Source organism: Stegostoma tigrinum, chromosome 14, assembly GCF_030684315.1.
Source record: "Stegostoma tigrinum isolate sSteTig4 chromosome 14, sSteTig4.hap1, whole genome shotgun sequence".
In the NCBI taxonomy this organism is placed as follows: Eukaryota; Metazoa; Chordata; class Chondrichthyes; order Orectolobiformes; family Stegostomatidae; genus Stegostoma; species Stegostoma tigrinum.
In genome coordinates this window covers 31,481,261-31,506,879 of record NC_081367.1, presented here as the reverse complement: position 1 = coordinate 31,506,879, position 25,619 = coordinate 31,481,261, and the positions used below count along the sequence as shown (strand labels likewise).

General features: G+C 42.0%; 1 protein-coding gene across 4 annotated transcripts in view; it reads left to right on the top strand.

Annotated features, from left to right (window-relative positions):
* LOC125457734 (WD repeat-containing protein 49-like) overlaps positions 1 to 25,619 on the top strand; it is a 69,458-nt gene that overhangs the window by 42,422 nt on the left and 1,417 nt on the right. For 2 of the 4 annotated variants that reach the window (XM_059650886.1, XM_059650888.1), the window contains 4 exons: positions 3,395 to 3,567; positions 4,719 to 4,828; positions 6,117 to 6,263; positions 11,577 to 11,718. In XM_059650886.1, coding sequence (XP_059506869.1) covers positions 3,395 to 3,567; positions 4,719 to 4,828; positions 6,117 to 6,263; positions 11,577 to 11,718 — 572 coding nt within the window. Of the gene's footprint in view, positions 1 to 3,394; positions 3,568 to 4,718; positions 4,829 to 6,116; positions 6,264 to 9,799; positions 9,874 to 11,576; positions 11,719 to 25,619 lie in introns of those variants that run through there. The other 2 variants (XM_059650887.1, XR_009446635.1) reach the window with 2 other exon arrangements.

Genomic DNA, 25,619 nt, shown 5'->3' with positions numbered 1-25,619 from the left:
GAGAGTTGGCATCTGGCCTCGGCGATGTAGAGGTCAGTGCGCCATACTACCACTGCGCCACCCTTGTCTGCGGGTTTGATGGTGAGGTTGGGGTTGGAGCGGAGGGAGCGGAGGGCTGCCCGTTCTGCAGGGGAGAGGCTGGAGTGGGTGAGAGGGGTGGAGAGGTTGAGGCAGTTAATGTCTCGACGGCAGTTAGAGATGAAGAGGTCGAAGGAGGGTAGGAGGCCTGGGGGTGGTGTCCAGGAGGAGGACTTGTGTTGGAAGCGGGTGAAGGGGTCAGTGGAGGGAGGGTTAGGTTCCCGGCTGAAGAAGTAGGTGTGGAGGCGAAGACGGCGGAAAAACTGTTCTATGTCCAATCGTGACTGGTATTGGTTGATGTGTGGTTGTAGGGGGACAAAGGTGAGCCCCTTACTAAGGACTGACCGTTCGTCCTCAGTCAGTGGGAGGTCTGGGGGGATGGTGAAGATGCGGCAGGGCTCAGTGTGGCTGTCTCCTCTGGGGTTGCTGGCTGTGGAGGTTGTGGGCGGAGCGATGAGGTCGTCGGCCATGGGCGGGGTTCCGTGGGCGGGGTTCCGTCGGCGGTTGGAGTATCGGGGTGGGCGGCAGCAGCTGCGGTGAGGGTGGTGTGTGAGGTGTTGTGACTGGAAGTGGAGGTGGTGACTGCAGCAGCGGTTCCGGAAGTGGTGTGGCCGGCGGAGGCGGATGTGACGTCATCGGTGGGGTCTCCGGCCGTATCCTCATGGTCAATGGCGGCAGGTGCATGGTGGGGGAGGGGCAGGGACAGAGTCGGGATTTGGGAGGTGCAGGAATCCTCTTGTGGGGGGCAGGGGCCCGTGAGTTTGTTGTACTTACGATTTTCGGTGTCCAGTAAAGCTGAGTAGAACTGGGTGTTCAGTCTGTGGATCCTGCGGAGGATAAAAAACAGCAGGGGTCCTTTGCAGGTCTGGGAGAGGGAGGCTCTGAGCTGGGGCAGGCTGGATTGCAGTGTGTGGAGGTGCCGGCGCATGGCTGCGAGTGTCTGTTTCAGGACTCGCAGGGAGAAACGCTTCTGAAGGGTCTGAATATTCTGGGTGTAGAGGTGGCCAAATTGGGAAGGCTGAAATATAGACTGTAGTCCATTGGGGATGATCCAGTTCCGTAGGCAGGTGCTGAGGAAGGTGATGTGGAAGAGGATGCCCCTCGTTCTCACACACCACCCCACCAACCTCCGGATACAACGCATCATCCACCGACACTTCTGCCATCTACGATCCGACCCCACCACCCAAGACATTTTTCCATCCCCACCCCTGTCTGCTTTCCGGAGAGACCACTCTCTCCGTGACTCCCTTGTTCGCTCCACACTGCCCTCCAACCCCACCACACCCGGCACCTTCCCCTGCAACCGCAGGAAATGCTACACTTGCCCCCACACCTCCTCCCTCACCCCAATCCCAGGCCTCAAGATGACTTTCCACATTAAGCAGAGGTTCACCTGCACATCTGCCAATGTGATATACTGCATCCACTGTACCCGGTGTGGCTACCTCTACAATGGGGAAACCAAGCGGAGGCTTGGGGACCACTTTGCAGAACACCTCCGCTCGGTTCGCAATAAACAATTGCACCTCCCAGTCGCAAACCATTTCCACTCCCCCTCCCATTCTTTAGATGACATGTCCATCATGGGCCTCCTGCAGTGCCACAATGATGCCACCCGAAGGTTGCAGGAACAGCAACTCATATTCCGCTTGGGAACCCTGCAGCCCAATGGTATCAATGTGGACTTCACCAACTTCAAAATCTCCCCTTCCCCCACTGCATCCCAAAACCAGCCCAGTTCGTCCCCTCCCCCCACTGCACCACACAACCAGCCCACCTCTTCCCCTCCACCCGCTGCATCCTAAAACCAGTCCAACCTGTCTCTGCCTCCCTAACCTGTTCTTCCTCTCACCCATCCCATCCTCCCACCCCAAGCCGCACCTTCATCTCCTACCTACTAACCTCATCCCACCTCCTTGACCTGTCCGTCTTCCCTGGACTGACCTATTCCCTCCCTACCTCCTCACCTATACTCTCCTCTCCACCTATCTTCTCTCCATCTTCGGTCCGCCTCCCCCAATCTCCCTATTTATTCCAGAACCCTCACCCCATCCCCCTCTCTGATGAAGGGTCTAGGCCCGAAACATCAGCTTTTGTGCTCCTGAGATGCTGCTGGGCCTGCTGTGTTCATCCAGCCTCACATTTTATTATTTAGATGAGTAGCTGTTTTGCATTTTGCCAGTTGTTAAGAGCCGACAATGCCAATTGTTTCCCTTGGGTGAGCCACTAATTTTCTGTGCACTGACTAAGATGTGCATGCTCCCTACATATACTGATGTTATAAGACTATTAATGGGAAAGCAAGTGTGTAGAATCTGCTGCACTCGAGGAAACAAAAGACCTGCCTAATTTATTTCATACTCTGGAGTTAATTTCACAGATTTTCTCACTTCCAACTAGAAATACACGTCTCTCATACTTTGTGGCAAAAACTTATTAGGGGTTAAACAATTCATAGTGTTTCCAATCTACTTCCGTGTTATAATGTGCAATAACTGAGAGAAATATTTCACATCTAATATTTCAAAGACAATTCTAACTCATTTGGTTATTTTTAATATTTACCTCTCTGGGGAAAACATAGATGCCTGCAGTAACTTTTTTCAGTAATATACATTAGAATAGTAGTGCAATGTCTGTCTGTTTTTGTGAACTTTATTGTCATCCACATGGCTTAAAATTTTGGTATTTCAGTTATATTTTATGAAAGATGGTAGGTTATTTTTTAACCATGTATTTTCCTTCAATACCAATTTTATTCTTCTAAGTCATTTGAAGAAATGCTAGATAAGAAAATGTTCTGACAAAAGGGTTGGTGGCAATTTGGTACATGTTTTATTGACAGGAGAGAAGTATGCATTAGTGTCAAGCAGTTGGTGTTCAGATCATTGCTTATCCTGATTTATATATAAATAACCTGGAGTTGAGTATAAGTGGAACAGATTTGGTTTGAAGGAAGAATGTCTTCCTTCTGTGCCGATAGATCCGATGAATCAGTGTTCACTGTGCTTAGTTGCCTTGTATACATATATATCACACAATGATAAACTTAATGGTCACTTACTGGACACAACTGAAGGAAAATATCTCCACAGTGGACATAGACAATATTAATAAATTATATTTTCCAGTAACTGCTTTTACAAAGGAAAATTTAATACCATTTCAGGTAGATCACAGAAGTGATGAGAAAATTAGATCAGGTATTTCATGAACAATTAAATGTAGATTTGTTATCTGCCAAATCACTTCAACGTTAAAAAATAATTGAGTGCATTTTAAAAACGTAACTAATTTGAAGTACTGAATTTAGGATGAACATTGGCGAATTGGTGAGTGTTCACCTCCCTCTGTTACAAAGATACCAGTCAAAACACTCAAATTTGAGAAGATCATGGCTCAGAAGCATGTGAGCAGAGAAGAACATCTGGTAGTTTCGAAACACAGCATCCCCGTTGCTGAGGAGGAAATTGACCATGAGAGCAGGTAAATTCACCACAGCAGAAGAAAACTGGTTGGAGTAGGCAAGTCAGCCGCTAAAGCATGAGAGATACAGATAAAAAGGTGTAGAGCTGGATGAACACAGCAGGCCAAGCAGCATCAGGGGAGCAGGAAGGCTGACGTTTCAGCCTAGATCCTTCTTCAGCTCTACACCTTGTTATCTCAGATTCTCCAGCATCTGCAGTTCCTACTATCCCAGCCTCTAAAGATGTTCAGTAATCAATTAGAAAAAAGCTGATCTGTGACCTGACTCCAACTGCCCGCTTCTCTCCATATCTCTAAAGGCCTTTGCCAATTACAAAAAGTCTATCATTCTTGATTTTGTCATTTGCACTTGACTGGGGGGGGGAGAGAGAGAGATTGAGATTTTCATTACCTTTTGTGTGAAGAACTCCTTCCTGATATTGCCCCTAATGGTCTAGTTCTAATTTTAAAGTTATGCTTCCTGCTCTGTACTTTCCCAGTGGAGGAAATATTTGATCTCTTCATACCTGGCATCATTTTAAACTCCTCAGTTGAATCACTACTCATGTGTTTGTATACAACAAACTACAAAGCCTAGTCTTTGCAATGTGGTCTCTAAATTTAACCCTTTTAGATTCAAGAATCATTCTGATGAATCTTCTCTGCATCTCCAAGACCATGATATCTTTCTTGAAATTCAATGTCTAGAACTGAATGCAGTACCCTAAATGGTTTCTAACCAGGGCTTTACAAAACCAGTAAAGTAATTTGCAAACCTTTATATTTCCCTGAGATAAAGGGATATTCCCATTAACTGTTTATTTTCATTTGTATCTGCCCACTAGCTTTTAGTGATTTCTGTACTTGGGGACCCCAAACTATATCTTTCACCATTCCTGTTTTTCATTTACAGAATCAATACTTGACTAGCCATATTGAAAGTTATTCTACATTTTAAACATTTTTTATTGATGAAATACCGAAGTTATTCTTAATACGCAACTGACATATGCTCTTTTTAAACAGGAGAAATGAATATTCCCTGAAAGTATAAATTCTAGAATGGTAACCGTTTTAAGATGAGTTAAAGAAATGTTGGAAAATGCATAGTGTCTAATATAAAACTTAATATTTTATGTATCCTTTCAATATTACCAACAATTTTCTTTCAGGTTGAACATATGGAAAAGTACAATTTTAGGCAACATTTTTAGAGAAAACAGAATCCAAAAGAAACCTAGACCACGGTTGTCTGCTTGGGGAAAGTTGCGAAGCCCTATTGGTAAGCATAATCTCTCTGTACATCTATTTATACTTCTATACATTGTATTATACATGGGATGATCCATTAAGATTTCTCACAAGTGAAGAAAATTAGTCTGTCACAACTAAAGCAACAGTGTTGAGGAAAGAGATTGATATCCTGTCCAGTAAAGTTGTGATGGGATATTATGAGAAAATTTGCATTATTAGATTTAAGAACTTAACTTACAAAAATGAATAGCTATTTCAAATGAACATAGGCATTTTTCAGTTTATTAAACATAATGTATAATGTTACTTTCAGGATATTCTTGTTAAAGAAAATACATGATTGAAAGCATTTGACCAGGATACACAGTCTGTAACTTTGGCAGCTGTGATTGTATTTAAATTTATGGTGACATGCTCATCAGTTGAAGAAGGTATTAAATGAAGACCCAAGTTAATTATATTAAAATTGATCACTGACTAGTTCACATTTCACTGGCTCATTTAAAAATTTTAATGGATAAATATTTAAGATTACAATCATTTATAGAATCTGAATTAGCTCATTATATAACCAAATCCTACCATTGTTTAACCATGCATAATATTAATATGGCAAATTTGGAAGTCTGGATAAAATTTAAAATGCAATTTTGATGTTATCTGCTCAAGTTACCATTTTGAATCTCCAAATTCATAGCTTGCTCTTGTGCACATTGAGGTGTATATTACTGTTATAAAATTAGACTTGGCAATTTCATGGAATGCATAAAAATCCATACATTTAAAGTGTTTCCTCTTGTTTTCACATTTGAATCAATCATTGAAAATTCATATGTTCATCAAAATACTTACTGCAGTATAGCAGTACTGTGAAAGAGATAAGGAACAAAATTCATTATTGAAGCATTGCAAATTGGAAGACAGAATCATACAAATTGTAACTTCAGTCCAAAACTGCCAATAAGACATATTTTTATAAAAATAAGCATGTAATTTTCATTAGATGACACTTTTTTCCCACTTTCTGCAACTCAATTGACTTGTTGATTGATGCTGTATCACTGCAGTTTCTCCTTTAAATTGAATCTAACCTGTTAGTAATTATCATTTTGACTGTAGGTTAGAATTCAAAATACTTAACTTTGATTTCCTACTTTTCTTTCAATATTCTTGTTATTTTCTCAGTATCACAATGACAAAACAATAACTTAAAGAAGAGTCTGCTTAAAATTGTTTTCCATGTTAATGAATGAATATGAAACTGAAATTAATTTGCGTTATTGTAGCATTTTAATATTATACAAATCATATTACAGGAACATTTAGCTGCCTACAAATGGAAGACTTGGAGAAAATCACTGATATACCAAAACCTGACTTTCTGCAGAATCCCAACGAATACTTTGATGTAAATTTGGAGGCAGCTGACAATGAGAAGTTGATGTTTCCTACATTTTCTGACAGTAAGCAATGAATTCCTTTCTACCCTTTATGACTGAATTTCAAAATGTGACAGAAATACAAGCTTTTCAAATTGATAAGTTCACCATCAAGCTGCTAAATGGGTTAACTTGCATTTGAAATTAGAAAAATTTTTTAAAAATCAGGAAATGTATTCTTGGAAATAAAAACAGGAGTTCAGCTATAACTTGAGTTTGGTAAATTAATTAGTGTTGAAAAATTAATTGTTTTTATTTAAATATTTAATTTTTATTTAAATCATTCATATATCTATCCATATAAGTTAACATTTTGCATCTGGTTCATGTAACACCTTAAATGTGAGGTACCAACCATTAATCATCTACAATACTTAAAATTAATGGGTTGATTTTTACCATAACTCGATCATATCAATTTCAGGGAGTTTCATGGACGCTTTTTCTTTGACTCCAGTGAGTTTTCTCAAGCAATTTTATGCTGCTCACCACATTATGTTTGCACCAGACTTCCATGGAGCCCCCCCTCCCCAGCACGCTGTTGTTTGCACACCAGTAATCTGGGATTTCTGGCACTGGCATCATATTCAAACCCTGGCTGTGTACCAGCTCAATTCCTGCCAGCCATGAATATCCCTTCACAGTACACGTTGTGGGAGAAAAAAGAAGGAGAAGAGCTTCTGAGGGCACACAGGTCCTAATGCTGGCACTTCATTGCAAATACAAATCAACGTTTGTGACTATTGTGCTAGTTTATGTCATCACCAGACTGATTGACTGTAACTGTAACAGTAGCTACAATATGTGACATACTCTTGTCTGCAAGGCATCTCCTCCACACCATGCATTGGAACTTCATCTTCAGGAGGCCAGTAATCTGCCTCAGCACGGTCCTGGTGGAAGAATGGGTTGAATTGTTTGTCCACATTGCCTTAGTCAGGCAATTGCATAAGAGTTGTCAGCCATGGTTGCAGAGGGTGACTCTTGTCTCCTAATAACCATCTTTGAAAGTCATTCAGCCCCTGCAACAAACTACAAACATGATTAGTTCTTGAGGATATAAGCAGCTTCCGGGGTACCTGGCACAAGCCTCTGAGATATAATACAGATTATTACAGATGACCTGTGCATCTGACCAGATGGGACCTTTTTCAGTGGATGAAGCCTGCTGCATAATGATATGGTGCTTTTATTCTGATGTGTGTATTGTCTATAGTGCCCTGCAGCTGCGGGGACCCCCTACATTGCCAAAGCCTGGGCTGTGGCACTGACCTCATCATGGGGAAATGAGATTGGAACAGTATGATCTGGCACAAGTTGCATCGATAACAGTCCGGATACACTTGTGTGTCAAGGTCTGTGAGTTGCCACACGCAAGTCCCCAGTGGATCCTTTGATGTAACTAGTTGCACAGAAGTTTAACCAACTGTCACCTTGATTGCCCAGTCCATGGAGGTTGCCCTGAGATGCTGAGACTTATGTCCTAGAAGGAGACCTGAAGGAGCAAGCAATGAACTGGAGCCACCAGGTACCGGCTGTAACTTTCACGTCAGGAATTACCATCACTCAGTTTCTCTCTGGCCCTTGGGAGAATAGTGAATGGTATATAAATGAGACGGATTTCTCATTTCACCTCTAAAGACTTGGACAGAAATCAAACCTTATTTTCTCAATGTCGGGATTCTCACTTTTCCGATCACACCATATTTTCCTAACTGGCTTGCCAATTCTCTCTTGTTCTGGGACTGAGAAATTTCAGCTCAATGTAACTGTTAAAAATGTATAATACAACACAACAGCAATATGTAGTGTGATCTGATTAGTGTAAGTGATCACTTTCTGATAGCGTTAACATGTTGACTTCATCAAATATTGAAACACGCAGAAAGAGCCAGCTCCTTCTACAATACTAGTTAGTCAAACTTTTCGTAGGTAACAGTTGGAACTAGCAATTATCATATAAAGCCAATCAAATCATTCTATAATGAAATCAAGGGTTGGATTTTCTGAAGAGGGGCAATCTCATGCAGACCATCATTCTGGTCCTTTTTGACATTTCTGAGAGGAGATTTAACTCACATCTCCCTGAGGAATGAGAAGCCTTACTTCTATCTAACAGTTCTTTTATAGCACAGAACTGTCAGCGGAATGCAAAACATTGCTCATTTACATAGCAGTCTGCTGTTATATTTTGAAATGTAAATGACCTCACAACCAATTTAACATCATCTGTTGAATACTAAGTATGAAAGGTAACTGTAATGTTCATTTGACAATATCTACGAGCCAGATGCAGAAGGCTGTAAAGCATTAGATGGGTACTGGTGTAGGAAGCCATATGGGAGCAGGTGTAGAGTGTTAAATGGGTGCGGGTGAAGGTGTCAGGTGTCTACAGGTGTAGGGTATCAGATGGGCAGGATGTAGTGTGTCGGACGGGTATGGGTATACGATGTCAGATGGGCAGGGTTAGGGTGTCAGATGGATATGGGTGTAGCTTGTCAGATGGGCTGGGTGCAGAGTGCCAGATGGATTCGGGTGGAGAGTGTCAGATGGGCAGGGTGTAAGGTGTCAAGAAAGTAGGATGCTAGGGTAGTGTACAGTTTGGGAACAGCATGGGGTATCAGGGTAAGATGCCAGATAAGTAGGGGGTAGGTGCTAGGTAGATAGGGGCCTGTTGAGAAGGATGCCTGCTAGTTAGGAGTAGGGCATCAGTTGGTAAGATGCCAGCTGGGCCAGGGATTGGGTTGGTCACACACGTGGGATGGGAGGCATGGTCACCTCTGGCCAGGGTCAGGAGTGTCTTATTGAGCTGCAGAGGGGCAGGTTGGCTCCTGTAGCATGAGGCTGAAGGATCTGGCCCAGTCCAGTCAGGTGGAGAAGCAAGGTTGAAGGTTATTGTAGAGACTGGCAGTATGGGAAAGGTCTGGGGTGTTTTTAAGGAGCCTGGAAATGTGTAGCAGGGATGTGTGCGGTGGGGTGAGTATGAGATTAATTTAATAGTTACTTAGGAGTTAAACTAATTATTTAATAGTCTAACATTGCCTGAGTAGCGAATTGTTTAATTTCAATGAAACACTCTGAATTCCCCGATTTAAATGGAGACTTCCAGAATGTTCTAGAGGTTGAGTAATTGCGCAGCAAAATCTTCAATTTCCTGGGTAGTTCATTCATTTTGAGCTGCAATGGGGATTCACAGGGCCACTTGCACAAATCCCATCTGCAACTGAAATAATGATTATCTGGCCTTCAGAAAATCTGGGTTGGAATTTTCTCTTTAACACATTGATTGGTATGTATTATTTGTATATCTCTAATTGCTACATTAAGCATTTTAAAATATTACAAATAATAATCCTTTAAATAATATCATTAAAGCTCATTCTAGAATGTTACCAATGTAGTTGATGAGACTTTCTGTCATAGGACAGAATCTCTACAATGAGGTAGCATGCTGCTCAACCCATCAAGACACACTGACCCTCAGAACTACATCCCATCCAGACCCACCTCCTCTACCCTACCCCTGTAACCCAGCACTTTCCCATTTCTAACTCACCTAGTCTGCATATCCCTGGAAAGTGGGTAATTTAGCACGGCCAGTCCACCTAACCTGCAAATCTGTGGACTGTGGGAGGAAACTGGAGCCTCCAGAAGAAACCACACAGGCACGTGGAGAATGTGTAAACTCCGCACAGACGCTCACCCGAGGGTGGAATCGAATACAGGTCCCTGGCACTATGAAGCAGAAGTGCTAACCATTGAGCTACCATGCTGCCCTCTTCCCCTAAAATGCCGTCTCTAATTTGTTTCTTTATTTACTGGAAAACCTCACCTATCGAGTACCACTTGACCTGGCAACTGTTCCCTATCAAAGTGCTGAAAGGTTGCAGTACCTTGGGCCAACCCATAGACTGTCCACCCACTGAGAGCTGCAAGCCAGACAGATACCAGCAAAAGAGGTGAGTGAGACAGTGGCTGCTGCAGATATGACTCACTTAAGGCCTGAGCTTGTTTCTGGATCCGGGGAGTTGGGTGAATGATCATGGGTAAAGTAATGCAGGGTCTGAGTTGCATGTGGGAGGGGACTGGTAACAGGCTTTCCCTTTCCCAATGCTGTATCCCTGAATCAGGCACAAGGTGTCTCTGCCCTCCCTCCACCCCCACACTGGGAGCCTGCACAGGTTTGCTTGTCATCCTCTCCATCTGGCACGTCCCCTCTCACTCGTCTATCCATCTCTGGATTGAACCCACCTGGCCACTGGCATTAATTAGCCATTTCATCGTGGAGCAGCAGACTGTCCTTGTGCATTCCTGTCGTCAACATCATTCAGTTGAAGGTGTGAAGGTGGCAATGAGACCCTCCCATTTATTAAATACTTCGCTCCAGCACCCAACCCATCATGGGAGAAGACAGAGGATCCAGAAGTAGTTCTGAAACAGAGCAGGAGACTTACAATGCATGGCTTTCTTGTGCCAGGAAGAATGTAATAGTCCCTTAAATCTCCGTAATGTATTGGAGCATCCAGACCAAACACAGGGCTACTTACATTTAGTACAAAGTCATGCATTAGTGTCAGCCACTATATTGATATTACAAAATTTTACATTGTTTTGTGACATGAAAGAAGTGACTAAAAATTCCCACTGCAAATTTCCCATGCTGCTCTGTAACAGTGAAGAAAGAGAGTTTTTGGTAGATTATGAGAACTGTGTGTTTTGTGCTGAACAGGAAATTAAAAATGTTGTTAATTTTTTTTGGTGCTTAGGCTGGTGAACAATGTTAGTGCATAATCGAGGAAAACTTCCCATTCAGATAATCTAAACCCTGACTGTACCTAATCCACCCAATGGGATCAGGATAGCTTCCAGTCAGATGCTTGCTTTATGGCTCATTCAATTTTACACTCCATTGATTTCAAAGTATAAAATCAGACAGGATTTAAAATGGGCAACATGCACGCTCACTCCTGTCCCAATTCCAGCTCGGTGGGTCAGGTTAAAACTGGGACATTAGTACTTTAAATCATTTATACTTATTTAAATCATTTATTGTTGATTATAACCTTATGACTAAAAATGCTGAAGAATGGAGCCGAGTGAGGTGATTATATTCTACCACACAATTTTAGAAAGGTTATAAAGAGTGGCCATTGCTCATAATTTTAAATAAGAATTGTTAAAATATTTTGTACTTTAAAAGTGATCCAGATTGCCAGCCACCTGAGTAAATGTCTCTTTGTGGTTTGAAACTAAGAATTGTAGGTTGTAATCCTCATTTATGCCAACCTAAAGCAATATTGTTGCACTAAACTGTCTATATCCCCTTGACATTAACAGCACTAAAAGTAGCTTTTGATGAGAAAAGCCTGTTTCCTGAAGAAATACTGGGTTGTGAGCACAAAGTGAAGCTTTTGGATGAACAGAATTTAAATGGAGGCAAAGCTGCACTAAAAAAGAATACTTCATGTGTGAAGTTGAGGTAAGTAATGTTTGCACTATTGTACACTTTAAGTTCATTAAGATTTCATAGCTGAAGAACTATTTCACAGTTACAGAACCAAAACTGTGAAAAATTTTGTGAACAGTAAACAAGTATTGTGAGTAAGGTTTGGAGGGAAATGAGCTAAACACAGGCAGGTGGGACTAGTTTAGTTTGGGAATATGATTGGCGTGGACCGAAGGGTCTATTTCCATGATGTATGACTCTTCAAGAACAGACGTTTACTATGGCAAAAGACAAAAGCATTAAAAAAAGCTATCTGGATATAGAACACAGTTAGAAAGATCTTAAAATAGACAGCAAAGCAAAATTTCAATCTTTTCCTAACTGTATGACTTACAGACTCAAATCTGGAGAAATTATTATTTTATACTAAACCCTTTAATTCTATCAAATTGATTCTCCCCAGTTTCTGTTCTGAGAACTGTGGAGTTGTCTCACATGAATACTCACCAAACTAAGACCTTAAACTTCCTCGACTTTTAATAGCCTGCAGATACCTAACTAAACACTAAAGGCGTGGAACATGCGCAAACTAAATGTTTCTACTGAGGTAACATACTTCTTTAACTACTCTGAAAAGCTTCTTTCTAGGAGAGAAGCCATACTTGTTTCTGACTCTAGTCAGGTTTCCTCTGAACTACCCTTAAAAAAAAATCAACCTTTGATTATTCTGAACTGAAAAAAGTGGCCTTCAATATTTACTCCCCATGTCATAAACTACCACAGTGTAAACACTCTCCCATTAACACTCTAGGTATTTACAATCACCTGCTATCAGAAAATGGATTATATATATATTTAATATATTTATTGGAATTATAATGTGATAATGTAATTCCATTAAATCTTCCCTGGAGTGGCATGTGGAGCAGGAGAATATAATATTTTGTATGATGGTGTAAAATGGATAGTTATAGAATAAAACCCCTATCAAATGCCAGGTCTGGCTTACTTTGAGTCTGGTGGAAGAGAAATGTGTGCAGTACATACAATAGGGAGCCAAATTGGTAAAATGTGAATTACACTGATGCCCAAAATCAAAATTACCCTGATATTGACAGAGTAGGGCAGTATTCGTGTCGGATGAGGTTAAAATGTGGGGGATAATTCAATTTAAAAACAAATTCTGAGGATATGGGCATCACTAACAAGTCAGGCGTTTGCAGTCTTTCTGTCATTGCACTCAAGAGAGTGATGGTGGGCTACTAAGTTGGACCTCGGCAGTCCATATGGTGAAGGTCTCATACATGCGGAGTTCTAGGATTTTGAACCAGTGAAAATGAAGGAATGCTGATCTATGTTGACTAAAAGAGGAAAATGGGCAGAGGTGGTTAGCAAAACAAGTAAAAGGTAAAGGAAGAGGGAGAAAACTGCTGAATAAGGATGGAAAAAAGAAATGAAGAGAAGGGAATGAAAGAGGAGGGTAACTGAGAATGAATGGGTTGGACACTTCAACTTAGAGCAGGGTTAGGAAAGATAATGTTATAAAAACTAGTGGAGGAACATAGGGGTTAAGAGAGAAGGTCGGTGGAGGAGGTTAAGAAATACAATGGGAGCGGGAACATTGTCAGTCCCTCTGGATGGTGGATTTCAATGTCCACCACCAAGAGCAGTTCCACAGCAGCATGACTGATTGAATTGGTTGGGTCCTACTGGACATATATGCTAGACTGGGTCCACGGCAGGTGGTGAATGAACAAACAAGAGGGAAAAATATGCTTGATCCCATGCTTATCAATCTGCTGGCTGCAGGTGCATCTGTCCATGACAGCATCGCTAAGAGAGACCATCACACAATCCTTGTGGGGATGAAGTTTTGCCATCACATTGAGAATAACCTTGATCATGTTGTGTAGCACTATCACCGTGCTAAGTGGGACAGACTTTGCACAGATATAGCAACTCAAGACAGGGCATCCATGAGACACTGTGGGCCATCACTGGCAGCAATTCCAGCACAGTCTGTAACCTCATGGCCTAGCATATCCCCCACTCAACCATTACTATCAAGCCAGGGCATCAACCTGGTTCAATGGAGAGTGCAGGAGGGCATGTCAGGCACAGCACCAGGCATACCTGAAGATGAAGATCAGGTGAAGCCACCAAACAAGACTACTTGCACGCCAAACAGCAAAAGCAGCAAGAGATAGACAGAGCTAAGTGATCCCACAACCAATAGACCAGATCGAAGCTCTGCAGTCCTGCCATATCCAGTCTTGAATGGTGGTGGACGATTGAACAGCTCACTGGAGGAGGAGGGTCCACAGATATCCCCATCCTCAATGAAGGAAGAGCCCAGCACATCAGTGCAAAAGATGAGGCTGAAGCTTCAGCAGCAGCCTTCAACTGGAAGTGCCGAGTGAATGATTCATCTCGGCTTCCTCCAGTGGTCCCCAGTATTACAGACACCAGTCTTCATCCAATTCAATTCACTCCATGTGTTATCAAGAAACAGTTGGAGACACTGGATACTGCAAAGGCTATGGGCCCTGACAACATTCTGTCAATAATACTGAAGACTTGTGCTCCAGAACTTGCCGCTCCCCTAGCCAAGCTGTTAAAGTACAGTTACAACACTGGTATCTATCCGGCAATATGGAACATTGCCCAAGTATGTCCTGTACATAAAAAACAGGACAAATCCAACCCGGCCAGTTACCACCCCATCAGTCTCCTCTTGATCATCAGTAAACTGATGGAAGGTGTCAACAACAGCACTATCAAGCAGCACCTGCTCAGCAATAACCTGCTCAGTGAAGCCCAGTTTTGGTTCTGCCAGGGCCACTCAACTCCTGACCTCATTACAGCCTTAGTTCAAATGTGGACAAAGAGCTGAATTCTAGAGGTGAGGTGAGAGTGACAGCCCTTGACATCAAGGCTGCATTTGACTGAGCTGGCATCAAGCAGTCTTGCAAAGCAGGAATCAGTAGGTATTGAGGACAAACTCTCTGGTGGTTGGAGGCATACCTGGCACATAGGAAAATGGCCATGGATGTTGAAGGTCAATCATCTCAGCTCCAGTACATCTCTGCAGGAGTTCCTCAGGGTATTGTCCTCGGCCCAACCATCTTTAGCTGCTTCATCAACGACCTTCCCTCCATCATGAAGTCAGAAGTGCGGGTGTTCACCGATGATTGCACAATGTTCAGCACCATTCATGACTCTTCAGACACTGAAGCTGTCTGTGTTCATATCCAACAAGATCTGGACAATATCCAGGGCTTGGGCTGACAAGTGGCAAGTAACATTCACTGCACACAAATGCCAGGCTATGACCAATATCAATAAGAGACAATCTAACCATTGCCCCTTGGCATACAATGGTGTTACCATCACTGAATCCCCCATTATCAACACTCTGGGAGTTATCATTGACCTGAAACTCAACTGGATTCACCATGTAAACACAGTAGCTGCAAGAGCAGGTCAGAAGCTAGGAATACTGTGGCAAATAACTCACTTCCTGACTCCCCAAGGCCTGTCCACCATCTACAAGGCACAAGTCCGAAGTGTAATGGAGTACTCCCCACTTGTCTGGATGAGTGCAGCCCAACAACACTCAACAAGCTTGACACCATCCAGGACAAAGCAGCCTGCTAGATTGGCACTACATCCACAAGCATCCACTCCCTCCACCACCGATGATCAGTAGCAGCAGTGTGTACTATCTACAAGATGCACTGCAGAAATTCACCAAAGATCCTCAGACAGGAACCTTCCAAATCCACAACCACTTCCATTGAGAAGGGCAAGAGCAGCAGATATATGGGAACACCACCACCTCCAAGTTCCCCTCCAAGTCACTCACCATCCTGACTTGGAAATATATCGCCATTCCTTCACTGTTGCCGGGTCAAAATCCTGGAATTCCCTCCCTAATAACATTGTGGGTCAGCTCACAGCAGGAGGACTGCAGTGGCTCAAGAAGGGAGCTCACCACCTCTTTCTCAAGGACAGCTAGGGATAGGCAAGAAATGCTGGCCAGCCAGCGACACCCACATCCCACAAATGAATAGAGAAAAAAAAATTACAGAACTTTTTAATATATTTTGAAGAAGTAGCAGCAACATAGTCTAAGCTGTCATTTTAAAAAAAACGGCGCTGCAGCATTGTGGGATATTGGCATGAAACGTGCCCAAGGCCCACACTCTTGGAATAGTTTGGGCAATGCAAGTGTGATGGTGGCCAGAAGGCAGGACATTATACCTAGAAGAGAGAAATATAGGAATATTAAGCTGAAAATGAGATCTAAGCTGTAAATGGAAAATAAAATTTCGCAGACAGCTTTGGAGAGACACCCCGTGGCCAGAATCTGCAACTATAAGCAAGTCCATAATTTTGACGGTGGACAAACAGGAAGCTGGAAGAACACAGCAAGCCAGGCAGCATCTGGAGGAAAGGAGAAGTCAGTTATTATCTTCTTCAGGACTGGATGTGGGGGTAGAGGGAGGCCTGGCTAACGGAATGAAGGTGATAGGTGGACACCGAGAGACGGTACAATCGATTGTTCGATGGGATGGATGAGGCTGGTTGGTGGCTAGAATGAAGGGTCAGTAGGTAAAATGGAAGGGGGGAGGTGGGGCTGGAAAGGGAGCCGGGGGATGGATGGGAAGGTTACTTGAAACTAAAGAACTCAGTGTTGAGTCCTATGAACTGTAGGTGCCCAGATGGAAGATAGGGTGTTGTTCTTCAAGTTTGCAATCGAATCATTGCAACACTGAAAGAGACTGAGGATGGACATGACAGAGGGGGATTGGAGGGAGGAGTTGAAATGGGCGTGCACGTGCGGTTAGGTTGGCTGTTACAAGCCAGGTGGAGATGCTTAAGGAAATGGTCACCTGGTGGATATTTGATCTAACCGATGTAGAGAAGACCACATTGGGAGCACTGGACCACATTGGAGGAGATGCAGGGGAAGCTCTGTCTCACCTGGACGGTCTGTTTAGGGCCCTGGATGGAGATGAGGGAGGTGGTGTGTGGACAACTGTTCCATCTTCTATGGTTACAAGGGAAGGTACTGGGTGGGTTGGGGTGATTGGTGGGGAGCATGGTGGGAACTAAGGAGTGGCTTAGGGAATGGTCCTTGCAGAAGGTAGAGAGGGGAGGGGAGTGGAAGATGTTCCGGGTAGTCGGGTCTAATTGGAGTTGGTGGAAGTGTTTGAGGATGATGTGTTGGATGCAAAGGTGGGGTGGAAAATGAGGACACAAGGGGAATCTAACTTTATTATGTATGTAGGGGAGTCGTGGTGGTTAAGAGCGGGGAATGGAGGAGGCATGCTGGAGGGCTATCTGGATGACAGAAGGGGAAATAAAGAGCATTGTTTGAAAATGGCGGACATCCGGAATGCTTGGGAGTGGGACATCTCCTGCCCATTATGGCCAGACCAGCCTAACCATAGCCACCACCACCCCGATTTCCCCGTCTGTAATGTCTGTCCTCTGCCTCCTCCAGTGCGGAGCAATTCAGAGCACAGTTTTGAAGAACAACACCTTATCTTCCACCTGGGAACCCTACAACCTGGACGACTCAACACTGAGTTCTCTAATTTCAAGTAACCTTCCCACCCAACTCCCGGCTCCCTTTCCAGCCCCATTTCTTCCCTTCCATTGCACATACCCATGCCTCCCTTCTAGCTACCAACCAGATTAATGCTTCCCATTGTCCAACCAGGTCATACTCACTACTGGTGTCCACCTCATAGCACCATTCCGCTACCCCCTCCCCTTCGCTTTATCTGCAGCTCCCCCTACCCCCACATCCAGTCCTGAAGAAGGTTAATACCTGAAATGTTGACTTCCCCTTTCCTCCAGATGCTGCCTGGCTTGCAGTGTTCTTCCAGCTTCCTGTTTTTCTGCCTTGGAATCCAGCATCCACAGTTTATTTTTGTCTCTAACCATATTTTTAAAGGCTTTATGGGCTGTTAAACTGGCAGATCTACTTGAGGAAGGGGAACATTCTACAGGAAAGAAGATGCACCCATCTTATATCCCATTTAAGTTCCACCCTAACTTTTGCAGGTGATGAAAGAACATCAATGCATCATCATGATTTAATTAAGGTGAATGTCATGGATACTCAATATTTCAACAAGTCTACATCAATGATTAAGAATATTAAGATTACTTTCAGGAACAGCTTTACAGTTCGGTGACGGAATCAAAAAAGTGAATTGTTATATTTTAACGTGAACCTCGGTGAAGACATTTTTTTAGATTGGGCTTTTGTCAAAATAGTGATAGTGTTCATTTTGGAGAGCCCCATTGAGATACTTCCTTTGGTTCAATGCCTTTAAAAATATTCCTTTCTTTGAGTTCTATGTCTTGAGGGACAGAGAACAATAGAGAATCCTATTTGAAGCCTTGTGCAAAATTTCACCTCAACAGCCCTGAAAAGCTCTGTACCATTTTACAAGGAGATCTGAAAACTTTAATAAACAGATGAGTGCTTACTGTGGCTTAAAAAAAAGCTCTCCTCCACTTCATTGTTTATTCATGAGCCAAGTCCAAGGACAATAAGTAACATAAGGTGGGCTCAGTAGCTTTGTTTTCCATGCCTTTGCCCATGGATTGTAATGGCTTATTGTATTCTGTGTAATTTCAGTCTTCAGAAATGCCCAGAGACTGATATTTCTGAAGAAGAGTGCTTCAGAAGTGAAATTCCGAGAAACAGAAAAGCTTTGATACTTGGAGATTGCAAGGGAAACAGAAACATTAACCACAAAAGTAACGTTGGCTTATCAGGCCTGTCATATGGTCAAGCATTCCTGCATGTATGGCAACCAGCGTTCTTCTATTGGCCAGCTCATCATAATCCTCATTCTAACCTTCTGCAACAGAACACATGAGCAACTGTTCCCTCCATGGAGCTGACATCCACACTACCCTCTCCTGTGACTCGTTGCAGGTCACTTTACCGGGTGACTTGCTGTCTGCATATTGCAAACTACAGTCTAACATTGACACAGTATCAGGTTGCAAGGTAATATTTCTTCCTCATGAACTGATGTTCGTTGAGGACAGATGGTATTACTACACCGCTGTAACTTGTCCATCATATGTGTTTGTCAATTGAGGGGAGAATTATATGTGATATGGTGGATTAGGTCAGAAAATAGAGGCCATGAATTCTGTTGTGGCTGTAACAATGATATTTCCTCTATCGGGGTCATGGATGAGGTTAGGCCTGTTCCTCACTAGTTAGATGGTGCTGCCTCTGATCATGAACGATCTAGCTCTGCAAGATAGAAGAGTGTATTAGTGTGTATAGTGCAATCTATTTGGAAGACTTGCCTGTTCCACAGTTGAATAGCTGGCAATTTATTGAAGCTGCTACAGTGTTCAAGGGTAAAGTGAGGTTATAAATATGAGATATGAGTTGTAGCTAAATAGAGGTTGTTAGTAGAAAAGTAAAGCAATTGTGATAAGTGGGGTAGTGAGAGATACTAATTGTACACTTTGTAGACTGTTGTGTGTGAAGGTGTTTTCATTGTGAGGTCATCAATGCTACATTCACGCCCTTACCATAAGACTGCCAGCAGTTTCTACCTGCTACCACATTTGTGTGCTTGGAAAGGATCCTTGAATCCAAAAGAATAAATCTCTCACTTTCTATGGACTTTGTGCATCAAGGCCTCTAGCACTGCATCACGTGCTCATTTAACTCTTGGTTGTTTCACGGTTACCTCTTGTTTTTAACTTTTCTTTCATAATTTCTGGCCATTTCTGCAGCCAGAATATACGTGCCTTACTGAAGTGCTGGTTGGTTTTAAGTATTGTATGCTGGATTGACATGGTGTCAGCTTTGCACATACTTTGGCACAATGCATCCACTCAACAATGTGTCCACAGCTGGGTCTGCACACCACATCAGTGCAGCTAGCAGCTACTGTAAAGTTGATGAACTGCCTACATTACTTTCAAAGTTTCTGATCTCTACTTTCTGTTTTGGGAAATAATTAGTTTTGCTGCCAGAGATTTGAATTGTTGTCAAATATACATGCATAACAAAGGCAGACCCTGCAGCATGGAAGAATAGGAGGGTGGCAAAGAGAATACTGAAATTGATGCCAAGACTGATTTGGACGGTATGATAGAGGTAAAAATGGACAGGTTTGATGATGGTATGGATCTGTAGTGGGAAGCATTTCTCGTAATGCAATTGAAGTTCCACTCATGTAATCCTCCTGCATTTCAAAGCACCACGCTTGATAGAGATCTTGAAAAGAAAGGTCATGCTGATCAGGTGGCTGGAAATTACAAGCTGGTCACTACTATACAATTGCTCTCAGAAATTTCCAAATTTGCATTGACACTTTTACCTGCTCTTCACAGGCACTGGTTTATAAGTCATTTCAGAGGAACACACTGTAGATGAAATAGAACAACTTTTCAGTATCTTCGAACTGCAACTTCATGTTTCTGCTCTGTAGTGCTATTTTTGGGTTCACATTCCAAATGTTGTGTTACAACTAGCAGAACAGATCACAGAACTTAAGTTGCAAATTCCTGTCAGCATAACTTCTGGCTCAATGATTTTCTGAACAAGTTGATAAAAATATTATGCTGGGAACAAGCCAGGCCCAAACAGCTGGCTGCATCCCCAGGATAGTTAATCAGCCATTGAAAGTTTCCAACTCATTGCAAATGTTTGGAGACCTTCCAGAATTTTTTGATGATAAATCAATAGAGGTATTCGTACACTGAGTTAGTATACTCCTGGATGTCTGTGGAGACTTTTAAAGCAGTCTTCAGCATGATCTCTCCCATGGGTGATGAGACAGAGCGAGAGAGACAGAGGGAAACATTAAAAAGGAAAGAGAAGTTGGAAAACAAAAAGCAAGCCGTCCACTTCATCATTAATTAATGATGATATTAGTAGGAGTACCTGAAATGTTAACAAATACAAGTACTAATGATATTCAAATACCATCATCATGCCTGAGACCTTCATGGATTAAAGTGATTTTTGAAGAGGTCAAACACTGACCTAAAATGGCTACTGTGATCACCTGACCACATATTGAGGCAAGTGTAGGGAACCCATGCGGAATACACTGAAATGGCTGAACTGAAATTACTTTTTCACCCAAAGAAGAGAGCCCAGACAACCAAAACAGCATTAAAAAACCTATATCTCCTTTTGAATTCATACCTGTACAGTAATCTCACGTATTGAAAGATAAAAGGTTATCCGCAGGGTATTTAACTTAGAAAGATAATGGAGATAGATTTGAGAATATATGAATAAACCATATTTTAGTAGCTTGATTTGCAGCGGAGGAGAAGAAAGTATGGAATCAAGACAACAAAACCTCGAAGGCTTGCCCTCTGTCTTTCTCTCCTTTTCTCTTAAGCTGTGAAGAAGTGCCCAATGGAAAAGCAACTTGGGAAAACAGCTATTCAGTGAGGATTCCAGGATTGTACAAATTTCTCTACACTGAAGAAATAAGACAACAGCTAAACAGCCATGGATTCACATTTCACTCTTGCAACTGCAGGGCTCTAAGAACACTAAACGGCATATGCTTTAATTTTTCTCCTTGTATTAGTCACCCTCCTTATTTTTAAACTTATGATCTGTGTTTGTGTGTGTTTTTGCTTGGAGAGGCTTGGAGATCACTTTGTGGAACACTTATGCTCGGTTCGCAATAAACAACTGCACCTCCCAGTCACGAACCATTTCAACTCCCCCTCCTGCTCCTTGGATGATATGTCCATCCTGGGCCTCCTGCAGTGCCAAAACAATGCCACCCGAAAGTTGCAGGAACAGCATCTCATATTTCGCAGGGGACCCTACAGCCCAATGGTGTCAATGTGGACTTCACAAGCTTCAAAATCTCCCCTCCCCCCGACTGCATCCCATAACCAGCCCTTGCTTATCCCGATCTCCCTAACCTTTCCTCCCACCTATTCACTCCTCCCACCTCAAGTCCCATGCCCATGTCCTACCTACTAGCCTCATCCCAACTCCTTGACCCATCTGCCCTCCATAGACTGACCTATCCCCTCCCTAAATCCCCACTAAAACTCACCTTTACTAGCTCGAACCCCGCCTCTTTGACCTGTCTGTCACCTTTCCACCTATCTTCTCCTCTATCCATCTACTATCCGCCTTTCTCTCTCTCCCTATTTATTTCATAATCCCCTTTCCCTCCCCCATTTCTGAAGAAGGGTCTCGACCCGAAACGTCAGCTTTCCTGCTTCTCTGATGCTGCATGGCCTGCTGTGTTCATCCAGCTCTACACCTTGGTATCTCAAATTCTCCAGCATCGGCAGTTCCTACTATCCCTCTCATTCTTGATCAGTTTACAAGTGATGGGATATTAGGGTATATTCAATTTGAACTCATACATTGAACAATTACCAATCTAGTACTGGCTAATGTGCTGAGTATTTCTAATATTTTCTCTTCATTTCAATTTCTTGCTTACTTGTTTCTTGCAATTGTGGAAAAGCCATCAATTTGACTGAGTTAAATATTTCAATGTTTTGCCAGAATTTAAACACCTTCTATGATTAAATATCATTGTAAAATTTATTCAGTTGACTCAGGACTGTAAACTATTCCCAAGATATGTTAATGTAAACATCCTGTATTGAGTTAGAGAAAAGAAAAATTGTACATTTCTTTAAGCTATTTATTTCAAATTCAAATAACCTGTTCTGAATCTTCCAGACAATTAGCATCTGAGCAAAGCTGTGGTAAGAATGGCAGCTGGCAGGATCCTTGCTGTTCCAGGTATGATGGAACAAATGCAGTTTGGTTCGTACATACCAGGGAAACAGCTATTTTTCGAGTCCATCCTGAATAAGTCCATATATCGGAACACGGACATTTGGGCAGGGTGGGGGAAAGAGACCTTTATCAGTAACTGCAGGAAGGTAACGAAATGTTGAGAGAAATGTATTGATTTTATTACTTTGGGTAGTAAATCCTTTCTAAGGAAGCAGGGCTTGACTGGTATAAATATGGTTTTCCCCTCGAATTTGTATTCCTGATGAGTAAAACAAAATCTTTGACGAGATGTATCTTCTTTTCAGCAATACTCAAGTTCTGTACTACAGGAGAATGTCTGTTTGCACATCGTAAACTCCTAAGTGGAGCCTGATGTCCGGCTGTCTCTGACATTCCTGCCCCTGGACCAAGGCCTTATTCAACCAAGATCATGGGGGAGCTAGCATGTTACAGCTACCCCACATTTAAAGAATGCATGCACAGACATTTCCCACCCCAAAATGAAGTTCAAGACCCTCCTGAGTGACCCCAACAGTAGCAGATTAGAATGAAGTACTACTACCTATAAGCTTAGATTTTTCAACATTGATATTACGACCCTAAGCGAGACCTAACGAAAAGCCAAATGCCAGCTCAACAGTTATATCTTCTGGAAAGGTAAATCAGGAGAACTGTGCTGCCCTAATAGGCTGGCTTCACAACTTAAAATAAAATCAGTTGCCCATCTCAGAGTGTCCTCTTGTGGGATAAATAAATGTCCAATGACCTTTTGGTTCACCTTTGTTCAGAGCCAATACACCACAGTATTCTACAATACACTGCAGCATACACCCTAACAGTAGATACTACAAACAAATTACACCAACTTAGAATTGCCCCTAAGCTGAGCCCCATCATAAGTACCAGATTATTTTATTTATCTTAACCTTTCATTGTTCAAAGTGAGTAGATGTATCGCTGCCTGTCATTCTTTGTCGGTTGTCTGCTAATTTACGAGATATGATTGATAATTTCTTTAAATAACAGGATGTCAAACGTGTGTCAGTCTATGGTTTTTACATGTTTGCTTTTCATCTTTTGTGATCTAATGTCCTTCAAAATGTTAGTAGAATAATTAATGAGCCAGTTTAGTGTTTTTCCTGCAATTTGTTAGGTTCTGTGCTCTTCTTGTTGTATGTTGTTGTAACAGTAGGTCTTTGCTTGTGTATATCATACAGATCAAAAATATGTTATAGTGCCATGTAGGTTTCTTCTTATATTTGCACCAATGAAAGTGGTAGAATTAATTGATGTCTAGACACAGGGAAGCCTTTTAAATGTAGGAAACTACTTTTAAGCTGTATTTTGTTCAAAGAACACTTTGGAACTGTCCTTTCATGACCATTTAAGGTCTTTTTTAATCAAAAAAGATTTTTTTCCTCTTAATGATGCAGAGAGATAGACTCCACACTGTGCTTCAGTGTAAGTTTATAGCCTTTAGTTTTGGTAGTATTTGTTAAGTTCAGCTCAGACCTTAGATGGATAGGGTGTTTCCAAAAATGACTTTTGATAACTGCCTCATTGTGGTAATCTTTTTAGCTTTTAGCGCTCACCCACTACCACTAACTAGCTGTGACAACGAGCCTTTAGTGCTACCACCATCAGATTTTTGTAGATGCTTGTTGCCACCATAACCAGTATATACATGCTGCCACCATGGTGCCATTTTGGGTTTACTTTATATGTTTTGGTCTGCATAACATGTACCAAAGATTCAAAAAAAAATAAAGAACTGCAGGTGCTGGAAATCAGAAACAAAAACAGAAATTGCTGAAAAATACCAAAATTCTGAAGAAGGATCAAAACAATAACTCTGCTTTCTCTCCACAGATGCTGCTGAGCTTTTCCGGCAATGTCCGTTTTTGTTTCTGATGTATCATTAGAGAGCTGGGTTCATTCTTGGGTTTGATAACTAAGTTTATTTACACCATTAACTATTACATGGCTACAATAGAATGGGCTTACACACGTGGTATAGGTTCAGTACTTACTGAGTTGCTGTGCATTGCACACTAACCGACTGACAGTACTCACTCCATTAACTGAGAGGTTGACAAAAGCTGAGTTGGGTACCTTTGTATCATGGTGTCATGCAATTGTGTTAAAAATACAGTCTCTGTGGGGTCTTAAATCTGTGACATAATACATTACAGTTTGTATGCACCGAGTGGATTTACACTTATCTGATCTGTATGGCTTGTCCATGTACATCAACAAAATGATTCTTGAAATGCTCCTGAATGTGATTACCTGTTATAGATGCCTTGTTATGTCTGCATCATTTTCAGTTTCTGTGTATTGTATAGTACAGTAGATTTCTTCACGTCTGCTCTTTGTGAATATACTTACCTGGGCAAAAAGTACTGTTAAACATATTGCCCTTTGAGATTGCAAGAGTGGGTATGCACTGTGCATACATTCATATCTGCAGTCCACCATGTTTGCGATTTACAAAAATCACCATCCATAAAGTTTCACGGGAATATAATCCCCACTGATTTTGGGACTCTCACTGTTACACATTTTGGATAAGCTTTCTGTCATTTACAGATCTTTCAACCAAGATCAGCCATGATCTTTTTAAATGGTGGAACAGACTTATGGGATACTTCTGCATAATTTTGCTTTGAAAAGTAATTTTCAGTACAAAGTTATTTAGTTACCAAATTGATATATTTTGAATTGCTTAAATTTTGATGAGTCTATTTTCAGCTCTAATTAAATTACAGCAAGTTGCCTCTTCGATAAAGTTTGAAATAAATTGTTTTTGTTTTAAAAAAATACATTTTAGAAATGCTGCCCAATTACACTGTTTTAGCCAGACTTTGCAATCAGTGATATGCAAATAGGTTTGGACATTTGAGGTTGGGTTGGGTAGGGCATGAATCCACTTCTCAAAATGGACGCCATCACATTGGAATTATCACTGGTGTTGGAAATGGAGACTTTGACTGCTACAACTTTATGCAAGTTTCAGCAATACTTTGGGAGATCATCTATCATTTTAAATAAGACTGAAGAATATATCAAATGTGTTTCACAATTTATGGAGTACAAAGCTTTACTATGTTAAGAAGTTAATTTAGTGTAAAAAAATCTTACC